This window comes from Poeciliopsis prolifica, unplaced genomic scaffold (assembly GCF_027474105.1).
Source record: "Poeciliopsis prolifica strain line A6 unplaced genomic scaffold, Auburn_PproV2 SCAFFOLD017, whole genome shotgun sequence".
NCBI lineage: Eukaryota > Metazoa > Chordata > Actinopteri > Cyprinodontiformes > Poeciliidae > Poeciliopsis > Poeciliopsis prolifica.
The window spans coordinates 3,614,288-3,636,261 of NW_026562392.1; the positions used below are offsets into that span (position 1 = coordinate 3,614,288).

The 21,974-nt window shown below is 41.9% G+C and overlaps 1 protein-coding gene across 5 annotated transcripts; it reads right to left on the reverse strand.

Moving 5' to 3' along the window:
• Positions 1–209: 209 nt before the first annotated feature.
• fbxl4 (F-box and leucine-rich repeat protein 4) lies at positions 210–18,014 on the reverse strand. 5 transcript variants are annotated; one of them, XM_055042369.1, is made up of 11 exons: positions 17,957–18,014; positions 17,406–17,456; positions 13,042–13,668; positions 11,380–11,716; positions 9,690–9,934; positions 9,336–9,549; positions 6,623–6,694; positions 5,964–6,088; positions 5,681–5,868; positions 4,220–4,760; positions 210–3,114 (listed from the first exon to the last, which is right to left on the reverse strand). In XM_055042369.1, exons 3-10 carry the CDS (start codon positions 13,536–13,538, stop codon positions 4,597–4,599), a joined length of 1,842 nt encoding a protein of 613 aa, XP_054898344.1. In that variant the 5' UTR covers positions 13,539–13,668; positions 17,406–17,456; positions 17,957–18,014; the 3' UTR covers positions 210–3,114; positions 4,220–4,596. The 5 variants fall into 5 exon arrangements, with proteins under 5 accessions (XP_054898344.1, XP_054898343.1, XP_054898342.1 ...); XM_055042368.1 differs by lacking the exon at positions 17,957–18,014 and having other exon boundaries at positions 210–2,871; positions 3,043–3,114; positions 17,406–17,488; XM_055042367.1 differs by lacking the exon at positions 17,957–18,014 and having other exon boundaries at positions 17,406–17,488.
• Positions 18,015–21,974: the final 3,960 nt, after the last annotated feature.

Genomic DNA, 21,974 nt, shown 5'->3' on the forward strand with positions numbered 1-21,974 from the left:
TCATTCCGCCACAGCTTCCCAGTCACTCACCCTGGATATCCCAGAGCAGAGCTACCGATCGCAACGCGACGAAGAGATCCGTTTACATTTGTTCTGGTAACACTGGCGTGCTGAAGTTAAAAAATATCGTTGCAGGAATGAAGCCACTTTGTTCTCCGGTCAGGTTCCTCCGTCATATCTGTGATCAAAACAAAGACTGTGAGGATTAATGGAAGCTCTCTCCAGTTTATTCGAACCACCGAGCCAGTGAAGCACACAACCTCCCTCCACAGCAATGATCACACATGGCATGAGAGGGTGAATGGAGGCCATTAGCTGTACATTGTAGACATCCAATGTGTTCTGACAGGGATACTTTTATTCACATCTGCTTGAAATGATACACTTGAGTTTGGTGGATGAATGAAGGGGCGAAAAAAAGTTATCAAAATAACTAACTTTAACTGTAAAGGTTAAATGTGAGGTTTTCAACCAACCAAGCCAATAAACCTGGAAAAAATCATTAACTGTTTAACAAATTGTTTTAATAGGATAAGAACTGGGTTGGTTCTTCTTCTGCTTACTTTAAACATACAGAAGAAGGGAAAACCTCAACTCCAGAACCAGAAATAGTCAGTCAGGTGTTAAAAGCCTTCAAATAAATCCACTTTTTTTTTCAGATTCAGTATTTAATTTTAGTACATTTATTCAATAGTGGGGGGGGAATGATTTGAAAAAAAATTGGGATCGATCTGCAAGTGGGGGTCGTTTGCTCTGGTGGTCGTTTGCTCGCTGGCAGGTTGCCTAGGCAACACTGAGGCACACAGGATAAACAACCAACTCGCCCTTAGAGACTCTTGGAGGAAGCCGGAGTACCCAGAGAGAACTGCTGACTCCTTAACTTCATCATTTTTAAATATTAAATATTTTGATCACTTGAATTTTTTTCCAGTCTTTTTCAAGTCATTTCTTGGACGACTGCTGCTTTCTTTCCTTTCACTGGAGTAAAAATATGTAGTAGTGCTGCTCTTTAGTACAATTTTCAGGTATACTGACGTCTATATGCAAACCAGTTGTCTGGGAGAAAGGCAAGGAAAAAAAGGACTTTCTGGATGTTTCAGCAGCTCAGCAGCAGACAATCCATAAAACAAACATCTGTAACATCATTCCCAAACTTGATCTCTGACGTTTCTCCTCCAAAAGCCGCAATGATCTTGTTAAGAGTGCAAAGTGTTGTGGATACAATCGTCTATCAATGAATTGAAAACGGGCTTTTAACCAGATACAGGGGGAAAAAAATATTCAACCAAATCAACGCAGAACTTATTTGAAGGCTTTCTGCACATCTTTAACAGCGTTGGCAACAAGACTGAACACAGGAAGGTATAAACAAATGTCATTTTTGCATATTAATTTGCGTGGCTGATGCGCTGCGCTCAGATCCCAGGGCCCCGATTCAGCGGGACACTGTCAATTCCTTTGGTTCAGAGCGACAATCGAAACTCAACCACACAACCTTCAAACGGGACAATAAGGCACAAATATTTACCACTAGCAGGTCCTTTGAAGAAAAGCTCAAGTTTTCTTGCTGAAAAGAAAGAGTGGGGGGAATAAAACCGCTTCTCAAGCTGACTCTCCCAAAGTTTCAGTCACTGAAATAAATAATCAGCAGATTTTTTTCGAAACAGCAGCAGCAGCAGCGTCAACGTACATTTCTACTTCCTGTTACATTAGTGGCTGCTGTTGTTAAAGCCGACTCAGTCTGATGTAAGTCACAGCACATCTGTCTTTTGATTGAAAAGTAACTTACATTATCAAAAAAACAAAAAACAACAATATGATGCTGATATGTATGTACAGAATAGGTAAGTCCTGAGTTTGATACACGTCCTTGGTTTGGCAGGGCTCCTTCACAACCGTGACCTTCATTTATTGAGAACGTCACGAGGAAACGCATCACTGATGAATTCTCCATGGGGAAGGAACAAAGAAAAAAGTTGAAAATCGCCCCTGCTAAAGAAGCTAAATATTCAGAGTTTTAAATCCACATAGGATTTTTTTCGACTGTTAATAAGCAGATATCTTCTGCTTATTAACAGTGGAAGAACTGATGGCGCTGTAGAAAACTTGGGACAACATGCAGTTTATCATAGATATTAAAAAGAGAAATCCCGAAGTTAATGTCTTCAGTCTGGGGTCTACGTAAGTTTAATGGAAGGAAAAGGAAGCTGTAGGACAAGGAGCACTAAACAAGGCCCACCCGAAGCTCTGAGTCCTTATTGTAATGCTATAACCTCTGAGTCCTTATTGTAATGCTATAACCTCTGAGTCCTTATTGTAATGCTATAACCTTAGAGGAAAACAGCAAAAAATAATAATAATCTGATTGTTTGGTGAACTAAGAAGAGTCTGTTTAAATCTACGGCTTTGTGTTTGTGTTCTTGCTCTACCACTTTTACTTCCAACCAGTTAAACTTCCAAATTGATGCCGGTGGATTTTTCAACTCTGCTTGGTTTTTACATTTTTACAAAAAAATTGAAATAAAACAAGTTTGATCATGTTCTTTCCTATCAGTATTTCCCCCCCGCAGACTTCACTTTTTTTGTTGTTTTTCTGTCACTTTCCCTCATAATCAAATCAATGTCAGCGTTACAAATAAGAATTTCATTCATTAAGTGAATCTATTCAAAACAACATGGTCTCATGAAACATCAAATCCCAGTGAATTTAGGAAATATTCTGACTTCGAACCATCAGTCAGACAGTCAGACATGGTAGCAGCGGTATGATGCTGTGGGTCTGTTTGCTGCTCCAGGACTGGGATGACCTTTGCTGTAACGTGACAAACTCTTCTTTCTGCCAGAAAATATGACCGAATCCTTAGTCCACCTCTGAATGTTTTCAAAAACAAACAAACAAAAAAGGATCACTGGTATAATCAGCGAAAAGGTTCACTCAAATAGATCGGCTTTCTATTTACTCCAGTTATTTGATATTAATATTTGTCTAATCGTCTGAAAAAAAATCAAGTAAAGACGAGAAATCTATAAGGGGTTAAATACCTTTCCATAGCATTTCATCCGATGAGCAACAATCTGCAGCGATCTCTCTCCCTCTGAGTTCAACCTTTCAGCCTGAGGCAACGTGGAAGCAAGAAGAGTGAACCCGACTGTTAGAATTATTATGATTTGTTATCTTTCTTACATCAGTAGTTTTATATTACCAGTTGTTTCTCATTTAAAGGTCTAGTGTTCTCGCCGCAGAGAGGAGGAACTTGTTACACTGTGCAAGACATCACTAACCTTCCCTTAACCTCTAGCATGTTTTTGCGGGTGATATCTAAATCTTCTTTAGGAGATCTTCCTGAGATACTCCTCGGCTGTAAAACTGTCTGTGTGTAGCATTTAGTTTCTGTGTCCCTTGTTATCAGGATAGCCCCTCTTTTGTTAAGATCACTCTCCCACACGCCATTCGCTCCCTTTCCCTGCTAATAAAAAGACAAGTTCTGCAGCAGAAGGCAGGGAGATCGGCTTGTAGGAGCCGATCCTCTCTGCCTTCTCAGTTCTTGCGAGAATTTGGTTGAAAACTAAGCAACGTTGTCTGTGGTTCTTTTTATATAGGTTGAGAAAACACCTATCACCGACTGATGGACGTCATCAGAAAGACGCTCACATGCATGTTCTCAGCTTAAAACACACCACTCCTGTTTTATTATTATTATTACTATTACTATTATTATTATTTGGCCTCTTCCTAGAGTTTAATTAAAAGGCTGATAACATCCTGCTGTCGTCTATATGAGGAAGAGGTAAGTGCAAGTAATAAAATTCTAAGTTGATTTTCAGTAAATTACATGAATTTATGAATTTAAAAAAAGGGGCATAAGCAATAAATAAACAAACTGTTGCCTAAATCTGCTTCTAAATACAAGTAATAGGGTGTTTGTTTGTTTTTTGAGGAACTCAAAATTGTTGTCTTTATTTCACAAATGGACATAAATTATGCAGGAATTTTTTGTTGTTGTTTTCTATTAACAAAAAAGAAAAACTGCTTAAAACACAATTCCTGGTTAATCTGAAAACCGTCGCAGCAGCCAGGAGTGGTACGCTGTGAAACTGAGAACATTTACACCCCATCGTTCTGATAAGGCACTAAAAAGAAACACCTGGGTTGTATTAGTGTGATCGAAGTAAAAAAAAAAAAAAGTTTTTTTATTTTTTTTTTAACAGTTTTGTTCACCTAAGTAAGCAGCACGATGCACTGACGTCGCTTTCTTTGCATGTCGCTCGTCACTCCGAGTTTCTCGTCCTTTTGGTTTTTGGCGATACGAAAAAAATAAAAATGAAAACTAGATGTTGAGTGTCAGATTAAGAGAAGAGCTCGGCAACCCTGATTCAGAACGGGGCGCGAAATAACAAGGAAGGTTTTCATGTTGTACAGTCTGAAGGCCGGCCGCTTGTCCGTCCAGTCAAAGTCCCAAGAATCTCTCTGACAACGTCCGACCGCTACGAGGACGTGAGCTCCTCCTGGCGTTCGGCGGGACTCGGACCCGTCGCGGAGCCAGAACCTGCTGGTGAACCTCTCGCCGGTCGCGCCGCCTCTCGGCCGGCGTGGGGTCACTGAGTAAAGCTTTTCTTGATGGCCACGCCGGGGAAGAGGCTCGAGAGTTCCTGGACCGCCCGGGTGTCCACCTGGGAGCAGAAGGAGACGTCCAGCAGGACGAGCTGAGGACACGCCTGGAGGAGCTTCTTGAGAGACGCGGCGCTCACCAACCGTGTTCCTGACGATGAGAAAAAAATAAAGCAAAAGAAAAGACTTTGAAATCCAAAACTATGAGCTAATTTTAAATGAGACTGAAGTTACTTAGTTCACAGGTTAATGTGCAACTGGATTTATCATCATCAACATTTTCCATCTTGCATTTTTAATGCAGGAGTATTCATACGCCTCAGACCTTCTTAGCAATAATAGATTTAGCTGGATGATAAATTGTCCCAGAAGTTTTTGCGATAAACGTTGTTGTTTTGAGACCGACTTTAAAACAATCGACTGAATTATTTTCAAAATTGAAAAAAAAATCTGGTTCAGTGGGATTTTAAGCTTTTTTTTAAACCACTAGTTTACATAAAACCAAATAAACCTCACTGTCTGAAGTGAAACCGCACCACACTTCTTGTTTTAGGTCAGTTAGAATGACCTAAATCAGCTCTAATTGCTAAGTAAGCAATGAGAGAGATATTTTTATTGTCTTCAAATCAGAAGTTTACATACCTTTGCTCAGAATTTGGTAGAGTTGCCTTTGATCTGTGTGAGTTGGGTCAAGTGTTTTTGGGTTTCTTTCCACTAGTGTAAGTGCGTGCAGATACACTCTCAGTTGGGCTGCGGCTGCCACTAAATACGTTTTGCACCGTTTGCTTTCCAATGATGTTACACTGTTATTATCATACATGCATGTTTGTTGTTGTGGTTTCTCCGTTTTATTTTCTCTCTTTCTGCAGGTCCAGATGCAGATTGTCAAACTCTATCTGTGCTTCTTCCTCTCTTCTACTCCTCTTTTCCTTTACACCCTTTCTCCCTTTCTTCTCCCATCTCTGTGTCCATTACATTTTAAACAAGCCCAAAGCAATTAACTTTAGAAAAAAATAAAAATCAAAACAGGGTGATGTGCAAAGCTCGTAGCTGACCAAACGCAGAGCGTACCCAGTATGTCGAGGTGCTGCAGCGCCGGGCAGCAGGCGGCCAGCTCCTCTATGTCCGAGTCGCAGATGGTGCGGTTGGCGGTGAGGAAGAGCTTCCTCAGTCGGGGCAGGCTGCGGGCGAGCTGCTGGAAGCAGCCGGTGCTGCTCTGCAGGGTGGGACACCAGCCCAGGTCCAACTCCTCCAACGCCCTGAGCCACCACAGAACGTCAGACCGTAAGGAGCCGTGGCTCCGCGGTGTGCGCGGCGCTCTGGGCGTGGTGTGGTGTTGTGCGGCGATGCTTACCTGCAGCCGGTCACGAGCTCGGCCAGGCCTCGGTCCGTCAGGTTCCTGCAGCGCCACAGGTCCAGAGAGCACAGGGAGCGGCAACGAGTGGCCAGCATGCTGGCAACCACATCATAGTCCTCTATCTGCAGAGACAGATGAACGTCGCTGCGATCATCTCCTCAGGCGTGTGCAGTAGGAGTGTAAAATTTAAAGGTGTAGTTTGTAACTTTTACTTTTAAAAATCTGCTCTTATTACATTGTAATAATACTGTAAAAAATATGTGAAAACTTTTTTTAGCTCCTCTGACTCCTCCCAGCACTTACTGCAGAAAAACACCACTGGGTGAGTCATAACCAATCAAAACCAGGAGGAGTGCATTAATGCTGTCAATCAATCGTGTGCATGTGCTGCTCACAGCCTCCTAATTTCTCTCTGCTATGCTACAGCTGGTTTAACATAACAACGCCTGCCACAGGCAGATGCTAAAGCTGGATAGAAACTGACTGAATACTGCTTTTCAGGTCTTACCACAGATTACAAATTGGTTTTAGGTCACATGACCTAAATCAGGATGGTTTCTTATCTTGGAATCTCTGTTTTACTTTAATACTTTGGGTCTAAAACAGAAGCATAATTACAGTTTTTTATTTATTTGAGTTGTTTTTTTTTTACTTACCCTCACACAACTCCCCAGGTTGAGATGTCTGATCTCAGGGCAGAAGGTCAAGATGCTGAGGATGGCTGTTTGCTACAGAGAGAACATAAAGAAAGAAAGAAAAAAGAAAAAATACAAATAAAACAAAAAAAGGACACGCAGAAAATGGTAATAGGCAATTTTAAGAGGTGGTATTATGTGTTTTCCAGCCACGTGGTGTCATTTTAGAACACAATCGAGCAACTGTGTTACTTTCAATAGTTATTAAAATGCTACATGGGTCAAACATGACTTAAAGAAATGTCACTTTGTGATTTAACGTCTTGAAATTGGGTCTCTGTCTCTTTAAAATCTCCTGTTATTTCTAGATATCTGCCTTCAGAAAGTCATCACAACATGGCTCCTCTATTAACCCTTTGGCAACGTTCGCATTGAGAAGTAGCTCCTATAATGAGCTCAGCAGATGTTCAGTTCCACCAGGTGTTTGCTAATTGCTGCTGGCTAGTCTGAAGGAGCCGAGTGGGGGTCAAACCCTGTGTGACGCGGACGTTTTGCAGCTCAGAGGAGGAGCTTCGTCTTAGAAGGCAGCGTTTCTGCTCAGATGAGTGGTTGCCATGGAGATTGAAGGATTTCTCAAACATGCATAAAAGAATCAAGGCAACACTTCAGGGATGTTTTTTATGAGGGAATGACATAACATGATGTAAAGCTAAAAAAAAAAGAAAAAAGGATGCATTTATTTGATACTGCCCCTTTAAATGTGAAAATAATGACAGAACATCACATCTAAATCACAGTGTTGCATTCTGCTGAGTCAGTCATGTCATCTGACCTTCCTTCAAACACACCGTCTGTCTTCCCAATCGACATCTGAAGGAATTTCATAAAGCCCAGGAGATCAGTTCTACGCACTGCGACGTGAGCCGAGGACGGAGTCTTCTCCTGTGGCGCTGCGGCGCGCACCCAGATATGGAAATTCAACATGCCAATTGCCAACACGTGTACATCTGTGGCAGGAGAAAGTGTCAAGAGATGAAAGTGAAAGCCTCTTGTGAGTGCGTGCGTGCGCCGAACTCAGTCTGGCATCTTCATAAACGCCTCTCTCTCTCTCTCTCTGCGGTGAGCTACTCATTTAATTAGAGCACTGACAGGGTAATGACAGCTGAGATGTCAGAACGCACCCCCACGGCCCCCTCTCCCTCAGGCAGACACACAGCTCTCACTGTCTGTCCGCGGCGTAAACAACCTGCGGCGCACGGCCCGACTCCAACGCAGAAACCCGACGCCGCCCGTCGTCCATAACGACGCTCTGTCTGCGGCGCGGCGAAAACGGCGAGGCGCGACACGAAAACAACGCTCCCGGACGTGCCCGCACCTGAACGCACGCCCTGCGGACCCGGGGCTGACACGGAGCGTACGCGGCGAGCAACACGAGCCATCAGATAAGAAGCCGGATCGTTTTACCATAAATAGTCTGAAAGTTTGATCAAAGCCGTACTGTTTTGTTATTGACGGGGCGTACAGGAGGCAGCGATACCTCAAGAGGTTTAAAGATGAACCTGTAAGTGAGAGACACTTACAAGAAAGCAGAGGTGGGAATAAAAACAGGAACTACTTTCATCTAAAAGCTTTGCTGAAAGCCTTTAGATAAATGTACGTTTAACTGCAGCAACAGTGAACAACTGAACCACATTAACAAATAATTGATTGGACCCCAAACAGTTCTTACACTGTAATGAACATTCATATCGTTCTTATTATTTGACTAATTACAGTACAGTTTTAACAGGTTCAACACTGTAGCCAGTAGCTAGAATGTCAAACTGTTTTAAAAGTCAACACACTCTCATAACGCTACGGCTAGTTAGCATAACCACCGACGATAGCAGATCAAGTTTTACTGAAATACTAAGTTGTTTATCCACCACTGACACATTTAGCAGCGCATACACCAGAGTGACCAACAGGAGCTAAGACACTCCTCCTGGCTCTGATTGGCTGTTTCTGACCGGGAGACTCAAACAGACTCCTGGTCTGGAGCAGATCCATCTTTTCACAGATTATCTGTTTCATATTTGATGACATGGTGATAGTTTCAAAGAACATTTGTGAGGAAACATATTTTTATAAAAGTTTCACACTCCAGCTTTAACAGGAGCCTTGGTTTACTGAGATCACAAATTCAGCTTTTGCGCAGCAGTCTGTTAAAACTCTTCCTAAGGATCAGCTTGAAGTACGGAGGAGGATCCGTGGTGCTGTGGATCAGTTTCTATACTAAGATTCTTCAGAACCTAAAAATAAACTCTCTGAAATCTCAAGTTATATTAAATAAGCGTTGGTTTTTTTGCTGGGAGTGAATCTGTGTAAAAACCCCAACCTTGTAAAATATTACATGAGGATATGAAGAGCTTTCCTATGGCAAGAGAGGTTTAACACTGTGGCTGCACAAAGTATTAACTTTGCCAACATTGAAGCCACAAGTGAATTAAATGTGATTTCACAGTTTTTCTCAGAATCACTGAATAAAACTTCCATTTATTCTAAGGCTTTTTACACATCTTTACCGGGCCTGAAGAGAACATAAAGGAAACCTCAAAGACTCAAAACAAAAGCAAACGCTTGAATGCTTTCTTAAGTGAAGGGTTTGCCAAATTAAGTCTCGGTTTTTCTGAAAAACGCTCGATAGCAGTGGGCCTTCTACAGGTTTCTGCAGTCCACAGGTGACCACACCTACCTCTATCTTGGTGCGGTACAGCACCAGCCGGCGGAGGAGTGAGAGTTTGGAGATGTGCGTGAAGGCCTGCGGGTGGAGGCGGTCGCACGACGACAGGTTGAGCTCCTGCAGTTTGGGGCAGGCCTGCGCGATGACCTCCAGACACGGCTCATTCAGGAAGTGACAACACGACAACTCCAGGCACACCAGGCTGTTACCGCGGGCCTTTATGAAACTAAAGGGGAAAAAAAATAGAACGACCTTCTTAATCTGAACTTAGAATATTTCTCTGCCGTTCTACCAACTTTAAAACTGTTCGTCCTTGCATGTTTTTTTTTTTTTTTTTTTCCCCCCCCGAGGTCGTTTCGCTCTGACCTGCTGAAGCCCGTCAGGGTGAGAGCGCCGCGGCTGCCCGTCCAGGACAGGTTGAGCCTCTGGAGGAGGGTGCAGCGGCTCTGCAGGTGTCCCAGGGAGGCGTCACTCAGCCGGGCCCAGTACGGCTGCAGGCTCAGCTGGGTGTACTGCAGCGGGTCGCAGCAGTGCTGGTGCAGCAGCTTGCAGGTCTGGGCCAGACGGCAGAGGTCAGGCAGGGTCAGGTGGCTCAGAATCAGCTGGATGAGCTGAGGACGGAAGACCGGGAGGGGGGAGAGAGAAGGGTCAGGAGAGGCGAGGAAAAGTGGAAACTCTTTTAAAGTGATGGTAAAAAGCTGAAGGATAATAAGTAGAAATGCGTGGCGTAGATTAATGTTTCCTCTCTATGTAGGAGAGATCAAAACTGCTCTGATGTTCCGCTCTGTGTTTGCGTTGCCTCTCTAGAATTTGCCCCGCGCGAGTGTGTGGCGGCGGACCTACAACGCGCCACGTTCTGGCCCGGTGTCGGCTGACGGATAATAGCTGTATTGTCTTTCGGTGGCGGGTACGCGGCGGTTTGTGAGGACCGCCGTTAATGGCAGCGGTTTGGAGCGCAGATGAGACGAGCGCCACAGGGGTTTTCTTGAAGCGTGCCACGGACAAGGTGACGCGAGGTCGGCCCGTTGGACCAGGATGGAGCCCCGACGCGATCATGTGTTTGAGAGGAATGCAGGAACACGGGAGAGTGTTCGTACCACTTCAAACTTTTTAATGCTTTTGGTCGCAGACCTCAGTGTGTCTTATTGAACAACACAGAGTGGAGTGTGATACGTGAATCCCCACACCAAAAATCTGCTACCATAGTGTTTCGTAACAGGCAACGTGTTTTCCTGGTGATTTATTTCCACTAAAGCTGCAGGAAGTTACAAAAACATGTTGGTAAATGATGTTATTAAGGTACGATTTGTAACAAATAAACAAATCAACTGATCAGTGCTTGTGTTATTGCAAACAGAGACTCTAAAATAGCAACTCCAGCAACAAAAATGCAATTAACTTCATTATTTCAATATGATTTAATAGGAAAAGTTGCATTTCTCTGCATCTGTTGCTGTGAAAATCCTTAGTTGAAGTTTCTAAGTGACTTTGTTAATGTTCTTTAATGTTTATCAAAGAACATTAAAGGGACAGCATTATTTCCAGGCACATGGTTAAAATTTATAGCACAATCAAGTAACAATGTTACCTTCAGTTGTTATAACAATGCTACAAATATTAAACATAACTTGAAAGAAATTTGTCTTTGTGATTTAACATTGAAATCGTGCCTCTGTCTCTTTAAAAACTCCTGCTCTTTCTGAAACTCCATCTTCAGGAAGTCATCACAACATGGCTCCTCTATTAACCTTTTAGGAAAACATATCAGCGTTGCCTGAAAAGTGGCTCCAATAATGAGCTCAACAAATGTGCAGTAACATCAGGTGCTTGCTATTTGTTGCTGGCTAGTCTGAAGGAGCTGGAATGCTGAAGCTCGGCTTGGAAACTGCAGCTCAGAGGAGGAGCTTCATCCGCCTTGGTTTGTTTTTGAACAACATTGTAACATGATGCAAAGCTCAAAAAAGTCGATTTTACATAATCCTGCCCTTTAACATTATGGTTCCTTTGAGGTTCAGGTTTTGCTCTGCGCCCTGCAGCGTGTTCGTTCTGCTGTCACCTCATATGGCAGTTTGTCAAAGAAGCCGTTGGCCGTCCTCTGCTGTTTGCCGTCTCCTCCTGGTTTGAAAGGACCGCTGACGTCAGACATCTCGTCCTCACTGTCACTCAAGTCGCTTATGTCTATAAGAGGCATCTTATAAAGCGCGAGCATGGGCCTCTCCTTCACGCCGCGGAGGATAACAGCGTCCAGCTCGGTGTAATAGTCCAGCAGGGAGCTGTTGACCTCCAGCCGGAGCAGATTGGTGGGGAAGTTGATGTGCTTGATTTTCGGGGAGAACTGTCGAGCCTGGGGGGTCAGCGCTTTGGTGGGCTCTCCTGACCACAACACCTCCCACCTGGACAAGACAGCAACGCTTAGCATCGCTAAAACAAGGTTTCTGTAAAACAAGCTTTTACAAAATGACTGTGTGCTAAAGGATGTTAGCATGAGAAATTGTTTTGCTGCTTCTGCTTACTGAATATATTATTAAACACAAACTAATCAATTAATTGAAAGATAAATTAAAATGAGCTCAATCATTTCCATTCTGATCATTAATCCTTTATTGAAGGCCAATTTTGTTTACAGTGAAATTATAATCCATTACAATTAAGGTTTTGTTTGTGTTTTTTTTCCCCCATTTTGTTTATTAATTTTTGTTGTCATGTTTTATTTTGCATATGAAGTTTTTTTGAGTTCAAGTGTTAATAGTTCTTTACAAATTTAAGTTTATCTTTCTTTGAGAGAGAAAACTAGAAAATTATTATGTAATTGTCAATATATTACTTGAAAATGGTCTCAAAACCACAACAGTATCATTTATCGCAATGTTTACAGGGACAATTTATTGTCCAGCAAAAGTTGTTATTAACCAGATTTACTGGTTAATAAAATAAGAAATAAAGTTGAGCAGCATATTTTTTTCTTAGATTTGCATAATTTTTACATTCTTACAAAAAAATAATAAAAACCTCTCCAATACTTTTCATGACCTTGTCGTATGACAGCATATTAGGGCAACGACAGACAGAAATAAAAAGGAAAAAATAATTTATTTTCTAGAAAAAAAAACAAGAAATTTTCAACATTTGAAAAGTTGAAAATTTGCTAGAAAAACTCAAAAGTTTGAGATTAATTTCAGAAACGTTCTAGAAAAAACATCGTAATTCTGAGTTTTCAAGTTTTTTTACTTTTGAACCTCAGAAATGTATATATTTTTTCTAGAAGATTTCTGGAATTAATCTAAATTTTCTTTTGCCTAGGAAATGTGTCGCTTTTCAAACTTTGACATTTTCTTGCTTTTTCTAGAACATTTCTGACTCAGAAAGTTTGACTATAGTCTGAGAAATGTTCTGTAAGAACAAGGAATGTTTTTTATTTTGTTTCAAATGTCAAAAATGTTCAACTTTTGCAACTTTTTAGAAGTTGAAAATGTTGGAAGAACTCTGAAATTTCCATGTTTTTTTTTTCTCAAATTAATCTCAAAATTTTAGCTTTTTAAAGAAAATTTCTCACTTTTCAAACTGAGAAATCCCTTTTTTTTATTTTTTTTATTTTGAAGTTCCTCCTTTCTTCCCCTCTATCCACAATGGCCAAAGTACTCTGAGGTGGTGCAGGAACCCTGTTCTAGTTACAAATATGAAACATGAAGTTGATGTCATCACAGTGGGGGGCTGTTACCTGACATCAGTAGGCGGGTTTTGGGAAAACGGGTTGTGGGAGCAGGCCAGGATTTGGACGATGGCTCCGGGATAATAAGTCTCAAACACCTCCACCGCCGTAGGGTAGACGGGCTCCTCAAAGCCCAGCTCTATGTAATCCTGACTGTGGAAGCCGTCGGGGGTCCGGCGGAACGTTAAGGGAGCGCTGGCGCACTGTTCCCACCACTTCCCGTAAGCTCTGAACACGGCCGTCTGCGTGAAGTCCCCCGAGCTGGGGTAAACGTTGGGAATCCCGGCCAGGTTCCACATGGTGTAGGACATGCTGTTCTCACTGCCGTAGTGGGAGCTGAAGTCCAGAACCTCCTTGGCATACTGCTCCACCTCCACGCTGACCGGCAGCACCGCCCGCTGGCCCGACTCCACGGCACGCCGGCTAGTCAGGGCCTCGCCTCGAGTGCCGCTCCTGGAGCGCCGCCGCAGACATATATAGTAAAACATGCTCAAGAGGGTTAACATAGGGAACTCTGGGAGCGGTGGGAGCAGAGGGGGGGAAAGACGGAGGCTAGACGGAGGAAGAGCCTCCGGCTACGGGTAGCGCATTGTCTCGAGGGCTGGGGACGGACAAAACGCAAGCTGCATGCATGACCTGTGGGGTTAGGCAGAGACAAACACATCCATGAGTGGGACGAGCAAAACATTAAGTCTGACACAGCACAGAGTACAATCACACTGAATACACAGAGTGCCTTGCAAAAGTATTCACACAACTTTTTCCTCATGTATCAGGTTACAGGTACATGCTTCAATGTCTTTTACAGGGAAAGTCGTGAAAGCTTGAAACAACTGGAAAATCTGTGGGGGCTTATTTGTATTCAACCCCCTTTTTGATACACCAAAATAAAATCCAGTGATCTGATTAATCCATTTAAAAAGCAAATAAAAGAATTAGTTCAAAACACATCATATTTGCCAACATTTTTCTTATGTCTCACTAAGAACCTTGTTTTTAGTGAGACATATTACTGGTCATCCAAGGACAGCAGATGAAAGATAGCCTATTGGCTAATTATGGACCATTTGCAGAATATTCAAGTGTTATTAAGGCACAAAGTGCTATTTTATACCAAAATCAAGTAACTGTGTTACTTTCAGTTGTTATAAAAATGCTACACATGTCACATATGACATAAAAGAAATTTGATATCATAATTTGAAATTGGGCCACTGTCTCTATACAACACTTGCTTTTTCAGAAACTCCACCTTCAAGAAGTCACCAAAACATCACTCATATATTAACACTTCAACAACTTTTTCACTGAGAGTTAGTTTGTAGATGCTCAGATCCACCAGGTGTTTGCTAATTGCTACTGGCTGAGGAACTGAGCGGAGGGGAAGGGCGGTGTGGGGGAGAATACAGCATTCAAAACTAGAACAAGTATAGCACAAGTTCAAACCTAAAAAAAAGGTAATAATGATAAAAACATTTATCTACTTAAACTAATGGGCTATGCAAGGAGAATAGCCCAAAGGCCCTTTGGAGGAGCTGCACAGCTCAGGAGAATCTGAAGAATGAATTCCATTTAAAGTTAAAATACATAAAACTTTGGAACCAAATGAGGAAAACTTTAGGTGGTGTAAATACTTTTGCCGGACACTCAACTGCGATATATAGACTTTATTTGAAATCAGTCACAAGTTCAAAAGTTGTCCTTGCTCAAAGAGCTGCCTACATGACAAAAACACCACACATACAGACAAGGTGGCACAAAATAGTTCACACGATTGTGAACTATTCACTATTCACAACTATTCAGAATTCACAATGATGGCCAAAGTCAAAATGACATAAAGTGCCATCAGTGTCCACCATGTTGGAGGTTTGTTGACAGGTACAGGAAGCAGCCAAGGTGTCTCACTTCTATGTAGGTCAATCAGCAGCACCACTATTATGCCTGAGCTTTAGTTAAAAGTTCAACTTTTGACCTTACACAAACTCAGATATTTTTTAGAATCCAAGATGAAATAAACAAAAACAAAACGCTTTGGGGGAAGGCCTTGTGTTAGATAGCAGTGATGTAATTAAAGTTGTTAAAAGGTATGAATATATATAAACATGAAAAAAAACAAGGAACTTGCCCAAGAACTCGTCTGTTTGTTTTGGGGGTTTAATGGAAAACCCCACTCTATAAGTAGTATATTTCCAGCTGCCAGTTTTCTGTAAGACTTCAGTGCAGTGGCACTAAAACGTGAATTTGTTTGGTGACATAAAACAAGCAGCGGTTTGTCTGTCAGTGGCGGCTAATGTTAAATAGCCGGGGTTAGCTAACAACCAGACAAGCTGAGCTGTCAAACGTGAGCCGCTCGCTTCCGCTTGGCAGCTTTAACAGCAAAACACGCAAGAACAAATGAACGTGAGGTCAATTTACGGCAAACGAAGATCTATATATCCATTCATGGGGATGTATCTTCTTCTTTCCATCAGCTGGAGCTGGATATTTCAGTTCGCTAAATACATTCCTGTCGCTTATCTCGTGTTGCCTTCAGGGACCAGCAGGACAACGCATGAAGTCACGAAGAGTGTATTTAATCCAACTAGAAAATGTCGGACTTTTTTTTTAAATGTAACAATAAACAAATCACGTATTACATTTTGTTTAAGTTTATGTAATCAAATATTAGTTACCCGGGATAATTTCAGTAGAAATGCTTCGTTGTCCTCATTGTAACATCTCCACCGCTACAATTAATTACTTTTGCTTAAAGAAAACATAAGCCATAAAGAAAAAGGCTAGAGATTATGATTTGAACCGTTATCATCAAACGCTACATATCTGACTTGTTTCAAAGAAGAACTAATTAGGCGCATGTAAATAAAATTAGGAGTTCCGTACCCGCAGTGAAGGCGACACAAGTTGTCAACATCCGGACGGCGAGCTTTTATCGCAAAGGATTATGGGGATAGTAGTCCGTATGGTGAAGGAAAAAAATACCACAGACTTTAAAGGAGAAAATTCCCATGTATGGTTGTACGTTTATCAAATTATATGTGTTTATAGTTAAGAATTAAAAATGTAATACGATGAAACTAGAAAGTGGAAGTCAGCCAGAAATAGCTATTGATGAGAAAATAAGTAAATCTGTTTTGTTCATACAAAACAATTCAACAACAATAATTTAGCTGTCACATTTTTACCAAGTCCTCCTTGATGGCTTGACTTTAACATCAGTTTACTGCTTCTCCTGCTGGTTTTTCGCATTTCTATAAAGTCACCAATAGTGGCCTGGCTTTCATACCACAACCTAGTCCAGATTTCACATCTGCCTCGTTTAATACTCGTCTGAACCTGTCCATGCAGCTAGGACCAAAACACTGAAGCACATAAGTGGTGGGGGGAAAAAAAAAAGCAAAGCCACCACGTATGCCCATGCACACACACTCTCTTTCCATCACACACATACACACACATACACGGACACAAAAAGGCACATAAACAGCATGCAGACAGATTTAGAGTTAACAAGATAGAATAATGTGAGCAGTGAGCTTCTGGGCCTGCACCCTGATTGACAGGCCAGGCTGCTGTCAGCTCCTCCAGGCAGGCATCAGCGAGCAGCAGCTCTGCTTCTGTCAGAGCTCTGTTCTGGTCCGCTGTGCCACCCATACATATGCACACGGCCAGGCTCACTCAAATGCAAATGGGAGATGGACGCACACATGAGTGCCTGAAGAGATACATGTACGCACACATAAATGCACCCCCATGCACCAACACACCCTCTGAACGTTCTCTTTATGCCCCAGCTGGTAAAAGGCAGGAAAATAATAAGTCTATACCTCCCCCTTCCACCCCCCACCCACACCACCCTCTCCTTCTTTTTACTTTTTTTTTCTTTTGCTTGGACACATGAAAGCTGGTTGTTGCACATGTGAAGCACCGTGCTTGGTTATTCTCATTTAGATGGAGAAAGCAGCAGCCCTGCTTTGTTGCCGGTGTTCTGTTTTACTTCGATACTCGCAAATGAAAGAGCAATTTGTGATGTTTTTTTTTTTTTTTAACACCTGAAAGTATTACACGTCTTTCTCCGGCTTTGCTTTTCCGTGAGACTGTCCTACACAGACCTCAGGAAGGGTGTGTTTGTAAAAGCAATTTCTCCAAAAGTTGGCTTATTGTGTGGAAAGTGAGCAAAAGCAAGAATCCAGTGTTAAGCACTGGAAAATATGACCCCAAAAAAAATGGTGATGTCTGCCAAAATATATCTCATATAACAGACTCACACGTAACGAGATAAAACTGTGAAGTGGAAGAAAAAGACTGTATAGTTTTCAACAAAAAAATAAAAAACAACCTGAAAACGTAAACACTTTTTACAATCAACACACCTTTTGACTCTTCGGAGGGGCAGCCAGTATGAAACAACGCTTCTTGTTGCTCTGTGAAAAACAGTGTCCTATTAAACTGCTGTAACCGCTTTGCTAACTGGTGCAACTGGTGGAAGTTACCAACTGCTCTATTTGGGAGAAAACAAACTAACTGCACCAGACAAAAAGTGTTCAAAAACAAAAGTGTAGAGCTCAAACCAGAAGTCAAGGGCTTCACCACACAAACATCACAATTACTGGCAACATAAAACACATTCAAATGTGCTGTAATGCAAAACACATATGGTTATTTACACTAAATATCTAGCGCTCTAACTGCATATTTGGTTTAGTTCGCGAGCAAACCAAGTATTTAGTTACTTGGTTGGTTAACTAAATATCTTCGTGACTAAATAAATATTGAACTTCAAAAATTTAGCTAATTAAATATTTAGCTAGGTAGCTACATATCTAGTAACCTAGAAAGTGAGACAATTATAATTCAATGAATGGTTTTGTGATCAATTAAACCCTACTTTTGCTCTTGTAACTTTACAAAAGTCACGTCAGACCTGCAGCTAACGGCCAGCGTAATTCTGGATCAGCCGCAGAAAGCCAGAGCTCAGATGGAAGGACTGATAGCACAAATATCAATCAGTCAGAAAGTCTGTCCGTTATGGAAGAGATGGTGGACGACTGTCGTCACTGAGTGAAAACTATAAGAAGTTCCTTTTGAAGTTTGCCACAAGCCAGATGAGGGACACAGGGAACATCTGGAACGAGGTGTTCTGGCCAGATGGGACCAAAGGTTGACTTTTAGGTCGACCTGCAAAATGTCACATGCGGCAGGAGACCGAACGCCAAATCTTACTATTGGTTTATGCACAACTTTGTGTTGGTTTTATCACATAAAACCACATTTTAACCACATGGAGGTTTGTGGTTAAAATGTGGCAAAATGTGAAAATGACTGAAGGGTAAAATACTTTTTGAAGCTGCTGTAGAAGAGGAATGTGATAGGGCATTTTTCAAATCCATTTATCTACCAGATGCAAACTAGTACAAATTCATTCCAAATACATTAGAGAGTGACCTTTTGAGTATGAAATAGTTCCTCACCTGAACAATCCTCCCTCTCTCAATAACTTCACATTTTGATTCGTCACATTTTTACTCTTGTAGCTGCATCTCTGCTGCGTTTGACGGTTTGGTGGTTTTGAGTGTTATTTGCATGAACGGAAACATGTTTGTTCTTACCGCCGAGTCAGGAGCCAAATATTCAGCAGACTTTCAAGCCTATTCCTTTCTACAGAAGTTTTCTCTTCACAATACTTTCCACGCAGTTTGACACAAATGAATTCACTTGAAACATTGAGTCGTAAGAAGTGGAGGATACCTAACTCGCTCGAGTCAGTGCCAGCCATCCTGTCATAAAGCACCAGCTTCTGGGTTAATTTATGAGGAAATAGAAAGCGATAGTGTATTTTATGTGTTTTGGGGGGAGGTTTACAGAGTATTGACATAAAAAAGCTCTTTTTTTCCCCCTTTGTTCCTTTTACTATGTTGTTTTTCATTAGCTGATTTTCTCCCCTTCTTTTTTTTTTTTTTTTTTTTTTTTGTCGATGCCTATTTGTGTAAGCACCAAAGTGTGTGTGTTGTGTGTCGTGACAAAACCCACAACACACAGCCGCCACGAAAGGTGCACACCGATACTTGAGTGAACTAAGGATATTAACCCCAGGTCTGATTTTCAGTGGGGATGATTCAATTCAGGTCGTTCTCTCACCTCCGTGGCTTTTAGCTCTCATGAACACTGATCGTTTCAGTCACCGGCATGTTTGGGCCGTTTCCGGCTGACTGCGAAAGTTCTCCGACTTTTTAAGTCTCGGCGACAGAATTTGCAAATATAATTACCGCTGCGAGAAAAACCCAGCCGAGATAGCGGCGAGGAGCTGTCATCTGCCATTGTTTCTCGCCTGTGTCCTCCAACTGAACTTCACCGACCGACAGTTTAATTGGTTTCAGGGAATCGAGTGTGAAGAGGAGCCATGACCTTGATCTTTCTCTCTGATAAATGATTTTTTTTTTTCCCCTCTTCTCTTTTTGAATCAGCTATACATGCAAATATGAAGACCGTAAATGTCGGAGTGCTGAGAGGAAAGTAAACAGATTGTCTCCTTTTATTGTGTGTTTAGTGGCTGATTAGAGGCCTAATTAAATACGGTGTTGGTGAGCTTGGCGGCAAACAGAGGAGACACTGACCCCGCGACTCCTGATGCACCCCGGGGGACGATCTGAACAAAGAGAGGAGATGCAATCGGCCTGATAGAGAACATGCATTCAGAGACATTAAACAATAAAGCACCATCAGACCCCTTATCGTGGTAACCTGTCCTGAATTTGCCCACCCCCCCCACCACCACCACGGTTTGCATGATAAATATTCATCAAAAGGCCAGCAGGAAATTGAACAAAACTTACAGCACAATAGCGTTGGCTACAGTTCAGACCTGTAGGAGTAAAAGCAAAGCGAGCAAGAAAAAAGAAATCAGCAACAAATGTCTCGACGTGGGTTTGGGAGGCCATCTGCACTTATAGTACCGCACCTATATAAAAAAATCAGTCACCTGGTCAAATTTCTCTTCTGCATTTGCTTTTTTGTTCCATTTAAATGTTGGTCAGGCCATCACTTGAATCCCACAATGTGACCAGGTGACTGTGAACTCATCCCAGCACCGAAGAAATGCTTAGAACAGGTCGATGTGTGGGTGTGCCAAAACGAAACTCGAGTTATAATTTCTGGAGTCGACGCACAGCTTCAATCATTACAGATGGAAGCTAGAAGTCAGGCCTGAAATCTGGAATCTAGAGACGGACTCAGATCTGAACCTTCAGAGCTACGTAAAGACAGCGACAAAGTCGGTCTTCTTCTGATTAAAGGAGCAATGTCCCAGCAACGCCGAGAGAAATTCAAACAGGATGCTTCCTCAAATCAGGACGACAGCGCACATCGCCCCAGTTCTAAAGTTGGCTCCCAGACTGAACTTTAAAATACTGTTCTTAGTTTTTTAAAAAATCACCTGATGTCTGATTTGAAATAGCATTTTTACATCAATTGCTGCTTGATTGTGCTATAAATTGACACTGTGGCTGGAAAATACACAACGCCATCCCCTTCAGACACCTCTTATTCAAGAACACTGGGGTATAGCGAACTAGTTCAGATTTACCTCTACTTAGTTTTTTTCTTGTGAAGAAAGTTAAATTGAGGCTGGAAGGTGAGTTGACTCATAAGTCCAAATTCTTTATTTATTTCACATTTAAACGATATGAAATAAGTATACAACACATCTTAAGGTTGTGTAGTATACTTCATGGAAGACGTAAACCCCCCCCCCCAAAAAAACACAGATTTAAAAGCCCCCCAAAATTGGGCTCTAACCCTACTACAGTCCGTAGGTAGAGTAAATACAAAGATAGCTTATAACAGCTGTCAGTATAACTGCAATGATGGGAAGAAACTGCTCCAAAATCACTGCAGTGGGCGAAACATTAGATTTTTTTCTCTGTGTGTCGGAGGCCGGAGAGGGTTGTTTCACAATGCAACCCCAACCCCTCTGGCCTGGTGCTCTCTCTCCCCCTCCCAAACAACCCTCTTCACCCCATCGGCACCAACAATACCCCCTCTCACCGCAGCGCCCCGCTCTCAACAGGCTTCTGCGCAATTTATTCAAATATTTTGACATTTCGCCTCCCCTCACTTCCCGAGCAGAAATGATTTGTGACAGCTGGAGATGGGCTCTGTCGGAGGAGCTTCCTCTAAAAAAACGCTCTGCCTTCTTTTACCACCCTCCCTCCTCCCCTCTTTGTAGAAGGGCACGTTTTTCTCTTTCTACTGCCATCTTTTTTTTTTTCATTTTCCTTTATTCACCGCCGCTCCACCTGTCAGCCGGTGCAGCCCATAAAGCAGCTCCCCTTCTATTTTTTTTTTTTTTTTTTTTGTAGTGTGTGATTTCTTAGCGTGACATATAAACTATTTGTTGACTTTTTTTTTTCCGCCTCATTTGGGCCTTTTGCTCACCCACTGTTTTGACTCCTAGCTTTGAGGTGATCTGTGCTTGGCAAAAAAAGAAGAAGAAGAAGAAGAAGAAGAAGAAGAAGAAGAAGAAGAAGAAGAAGAAGAAGATTTTACCAATACATTTATTAAACAAATATATATACACAATTCACAATGTTTCTCTTTACATCAATAAAATCATTATAATAGTATTTTTTTATAAATTAGTTCGTTTCTCTCTGAGATGATGCATAGTGCGTTATCGCATCCCCACAAATCCAAAAACTTTTCCAAATTCCCGGTGGCCCTGTGGAAAGCAAACTCCAATCTCAATCTCGCCTTTATGTTCACTTTCCACAGGGTCACAGCATCCAACTGAGGTCCATCCTGCATCCTATCTCTTCGAGTGATATAAATAGCTAGTTTAGCTTCAGCCAATAAATAGTTTAAAAGCCGAGATCTTAAACTAGTTGCTTTACTATGAGGTACACCGTTAATAAATACTGCATTGGTAAAAAGCATTTTAAAAAGAC

What these genes read in the sequence shown, in the direction of transcription:
- fbxl4 (XM_055042369.1), bottom strand. Translation starts at nt 13,538, where the DNA reads ATGTTAACCCTCTTGAGCATGTTTTACTATATATGTCTGCGGCGGCGC. An exon ending in TTGACAAACTGCCATATGAG is followed by an intron (nt 9,935 to 11,379) that starts GTGACAGCAGAA and finishes TTCCGTCCTCAG; the next exon opens with CTCATCCAGCTGATTCTGAG. An exon ending in TGTACCGCACCAAGATAGAG is followed by an intron (nt 6,695 to 9,335) that starts GTAGGTGTGGTC and finishes TTCTCTCTGTAG; the next exon opens with CAAACAGCCATCCTCAGCAT.